The sequence below is a fragment of the Aplysia californica genome, unplaced genomic scaffold (genome assembly GCF_000002075.1).
Source record: "Aplysia californica isolate F4 #8 unplaced genomic scaffold, AplCal3.0 scaffold01503, whole genome shotgun sequence".
Lineage (NCBI taxonomy): Eukaryota > Metazoa > Mollusca > Gastropoda > Aplysiida > Aplysiidae > Aplysia > Aplysia californica.
The window spans coordinates 54,820-59,948 of NW_004798773.1; the positions used below are offsets into that span (position 1 = coordinate 54,820).

Below are 5,129 nucleotides of genomic sequence, written 5' to 3' on the forward strand. Positions count from 1 at the left end.
GAAGGAGAGGAGAAAGAGGAAGGTAACGTATGGATGGGAGGTTGGGAGGGGTGGGTTGGGAGTAAAAGGGAATGGGTAGACAGTGAGACAAGAACCATCTTATATTATCTTATCTTACAACATTTACTGGTACAGTTGTTATGTCATCTCACCTCACCTCTTCTTCTCTGACAATATAGGTCGCTTTTGAGGACAAGCGGGCTAACCCAGATTTCGGGGGTTTCCAGAAATCTTGACCTTCACCAAAAGTGGGCGTTGCCCTACCTATAGGAGAAGTTTGGTTTCATTGGTGTGTTTTTTTTTTGGTTAGAGAGAAAACTCTCCTTGTCTTTTAAGGAAAATTTTACCTTCGATTTTCTCAAAACAGCATTTTTCGGGATAACCGCCTTGTGCTTCAAAGCGACAATTTACCACCGTACAATTCTCTCGTATGACGTCACGCCATGTTTACCTGCGGTTGCCATGGCAAAGATGGGCGTCTTGGCTCTCTCTGCTTCCGGCACCGTCTGTTTGGCCAGGTCTAGGATAGGCCTGAGGTACTCCACCAGCTCGTCCCGCCCGCCCCCGAGTGTGGAGATCCCGGGTTTGAACTTTGTGCTCTGTACCAGGCGGACGGTGGGGAGTACACCCCTCTGCTCCGGCTCTCTCCATCTGGAAGTAAGGAGAAAAAATATAGCTGCAGGAGTAGCGATTTGCCAAATGATCCCAGAAGTTGGCCTGTGTCGAACTGAGATACAACTGGAAATATCTAAACACTAGCTGGGCCCAGTTTCAGTGAAAGGAATGGTCGGTGCATTAGTCTTGAGAGATGCAACAAAATAGAATATCGCGAAATATCACATCACTTCCGGCACTTCCGCTGTGAAGGACAGCTACGCCGATTTGTTTCGTTTCTCAGTGGAATAATCTCAAAGGCCACAGAAGGACGGGAACTTTTTGTCAAATATATTTGTCTAAATTCTGGAAATGAATAAATAAAAAATGGGCTCCGTCATGGGGACCTATCTATCTTTGTGCAGGTACTTGCCGCCAACTTTCAACTCTGTCGTAGTTTTATGGGAAAAGTGACACATGTGTTTCCAAGTTGCCAAATATACAATAGATTCTCTATTCCGCTTTCGTGGTTGTACACTCCAGAATTTCAAAGGTGTGGAACCAGTGCGCACGGCTAGTGAACGGAAACCTCACTTGTTTACAATCATCACGTAAACACCACATCACATTTCATAAACACCACATCACATTTCATAAACACCACATCACATTTCATAAACACCATAGTACACTTCATAAACACCACATCACATTTCATAAACACCACATCACATTTCATAAACACCATAGTACACTTTATAAACACCACATTACATTTCATAAACACCACATCACACTTCATAAACACATTACATTTCATAAACACCACATCACACTTCATAAACACATTACATTTCATAAACACCACATCACACTTCATAAACACATTACATTTCATAAACACCACATCACACTTCATAAACACATCACGTTTCATAAAGGCAATATAACTTTACATAAACACCACATCACATCACGTGGACACACAAAACAAACAACGATCACGTCACGTGACCAATTTACCTGTAAAGTTTCAGCTTGGTCCCTGTGCTTCCCAGATCTAAGAACACGCTGAAGTGCTCGGGGTTCGAACCCGATCCCCCCAGACTGGCAGTGTGTGCCATCACCACCAGCAGAGCTAAGCATGGGATCAGCTGTACTGTGTTCTCCATCATGGCAAGATGTCTCTGGTGTCTATGAAGTCAGTAAAACAACAACCCAACGTCATTTGTGAGGCATCGTGGTGAAATCAGGCACTCGTCAAAATCATGAAATCAAAGAAACAGGCATTTCGTTTGGGCCGACTGGCAATTTGTTTTCTAATTTTCTTTCTTTGGCTCAACACCTTTTACGTCCATAATTTGAAATCACATTTTTGAGTGGATTATCTTGATAAACGTTGATTGAAGGCACACAAAATGTAAATTGTCAGTTTCCAAGGACTCTTAAGCCATGGAAGTTACCAAATTTGGCAGCCACTTTACTTGTAAAACCAGGCAGCTCTGACCTCCTTCAATCGCAAATATCTCGACTTCTATTCGACAAAGATGGATTTAAAAAAACTAAAAGCAAGGCAAACGGACAAGCTTTAAGATGATACAATAACCTCATATGCCCGAACATTGACGAGCGCCTGATTCCACCATGTCGTGACACATTTCTAAAACCATCATTGCTCTCAGATCCTCCACAAACATCTAGAATTATCTTGAACATCTGAATATGTAACAGTTATGTGTAATAACAATTATGTACGTACATAATGTACTGGCTACAAGAATTCTGGAGTAAAAATGAATGTTAGTTTTGTTTTTAATTCAATAAAAGAAGTAAAATATTGTTTAGATGTAACAGGGACGGAACAATGAAATGATAAAAAGAAACGGACAATAAAAAAGGAAACCGATCGGTCCACGATTTCCTTTACACGATTTGGAATTGGTGCATTTTGCGTTTACGGGTGTTGGTTTTTTTAAAGCCATTTTCGTTTTCAAAAATACGTTTCATCTTTATGAAGGTTATGTCAAACTAATTCCTTTGAAATGAATAAGGACTGTTCCAAATTACAGCATTCTAGAACAATATTTGTGCTAGATATTCCCCCCAAAAAATTATAAAGTTGGTTGCTGTTGGTTTTTGAGTTTTTTTGTGGATCACCCTGTATATTCTCAGAAAAAAAACACACAAAAAAAAAACACCAGCAAAAAAACCCGGTTAAGCAGATGTCACATTTTCATTGTTAAAAAACAAAAGGAGATAGGACAAGAAAGCCCTGATGTCCAAAGACACACAATAATCACTGTGGTGGCAAAGACACACAAAGACACACAATAATCACTGTGGTGGCAGACACACAAAGACACACAATAATCACTGTGGTGGCAAAGACACACAAAGACACACAATAATCACTGTGGTGGCAAAGACACACAATAATCACTGTGGTGGCAAAGACACACAATGACGTGTCAGTACAGAACATAGCGCCCGTCACTGAGGGGAACACCCCGCCTCCTAAATGATCCAGCTTGTGTCGAAGGGAACGTAAAACTGTTACGGTAGCTTTTGGAGCGGGAGAGTCTGGTGGGCTCTGCTGCCTCCATCAAAAAAATAAATAAATGCTTAAATGAATACATGAATAAAAAAGAAATACATGTAAATGCAAAAATAGATAAACACTTACATGAATACAAAAATAAAAAAATAATACAAAAATTAATAAAATAATTACATGAGTACAGGAATACAAAAATATATGAATAAATGAATGAATCAGACTAACAGACTCAGAGACTCACAGATACACACACACACACACACACACACACACAAACACACACACACAGAGACACACACACACTAGCAGACTCATAAACATTCACACAATCATAGACACACAGACTCACAGACACACAGACACAGACATACTCACAGACACAGACACCCTCACAGACTCATATACTCACAGACCTTACCGTCGCTCTTGTTATGTTCGTTTTCCTGACGTGAGTGAGACCTGTGTGTATGTGCGTGTGAGAGAGAGGGGAGAGATAGAGAGGGGAGAGAGAGAGAGAGAGAGAGAGAGAGAGAGAGAGAGAGAGAGAGAGAGAGAGAGAGAAAGAAAGAGAGAAAGAGAGAGAGAGAGAGAAAGAAAGAGAGAGAGAGAGAGAGAGAGAGAGAGAGAGAGAGAGAGAGAGAGAGAGAGAGAGAGAGAGCCACCACAAAGGTCTAGCTCTGCCCACGGCATGCCCCCATCCATTCATTAGCCGACTGTGTGCGGCTATATAAGGCTGTAATTGACGCTAACTTATGTCGCCACAAATTGGTCGCTTTTAACCACAGGGGGGCTGTCCCGAAAAATACTGTTTTGAGAACATCGAAGGTAAAATATTTGCCCCTTGTTCAGTTTCTTTAAAAGACAAAGAAAGTTGGATGCTTTTTAAGCACAAGGGGGTTATCTAAAAAAAATTATTGTTCAGTTTCTTTAAAAGACAAGGCGAGTTTCTCTATAACCAAACAAATATACACACCAATGAAACCAAACTTCTCCTATAGGTAGGGCAATGCCCACTTTTGGTGTAGGTCAAGATTTCTGGAAACCCCCGAAATGTGGGTTAGCTGCTTGTCCTTACAAGCGACCATATTGCACACGTACAGAGATCTGTTGGTGGAAGCTGATCATGAAAGGGCAGGCCTTTGGCCACCACCAGGGACAAGTTCAAATGAGAAAAATGTTGCTGCCATAAAGATAAAACCACATCCCGACCACATCTGTAAATCAGTAAGACGGCACCCTTACACCTTCTTTGATTCCAAAAGTATGGATCATTTCACTCTTTTAGAGCATGATATCAATAGCATATTCATACCAGCTTTAACATACCAGTGCCAAACATGGTCTTTAAACAAGGCACAAGAAAGAAAAATCAATGCATGCGAAATGAGGTGTCTCCGCAAAATCATCAACGTCACCAGAAGAGTTTTATGGCACTTACAACACAGAAAGGAAACCATACGTCTACAAACTGGAATACCACCAGTAATAAAATTCATAGAGCGTCAAAGATTCAAATGGTCTAGCCCTCTAACCAGAGTGCCCCAGAAACAACTAGCGGCTAGAGCTTACAATACCCGAGAATCTGGCTTCAAATCAAGAGGAAGACCAAGAAAGACCTGGCTGGGTGGGGTTAAAAAGGTCCTGGAACAACATAACACATCTATCACAGATGCCACACACCTAGCACAGGACCGAAACCTGCACCTCCCCTCGACATCCTAAGAATACCAGAGGAAGAAAAAAAGTAAAAAGTAAGTGAGTATCAAGAAAGTAAAGATCTGAAGGGAGGGTAGTAGTACTTGGGCAATCTATTTCCTCTATGTCTGCCACACAAAACTGTATCATGTATACTACTGTAAGATCTACTTCCTTTATGTCTACCACACAAAGCTGTATCATGTACATTACTGTAAGATCTATTTCCTCTATGTCTGCCACACAAAACTGCATCATGTATACTGCTGTAAGATCTACTTCC

At 41.1% G+C, this 5,129-nt stretch overlaps 1 protein-coding gene across 1 annotated transcript in view; it reads right to left on the bottom strand.

Annotated features, from left to right (window-relative positions):
• The window catches only part of LOC101851321 (nucleoside-diphosphatase mig-23), a gene marked incomplete at its 3' end in the record, with an annotated part of 8,561 nt that extends 6,431 nt beyond the window's left edge, over positions 1 to 2,130 (bottom strand). Inside the window, 2 exon segments of the mRNA XM_005112950.3 lie at positions 452 to 651; positions 1,618 to 2,130. Of these exon segments, the coding sequence (XP_005113007.2) occupies positions 452 to 651; positions 1,618 to 1,769 (352 nt within the window).
• Between the last annotated feature and the right edge of the window lie 2,999 nt (positions 2,131 to 5,129).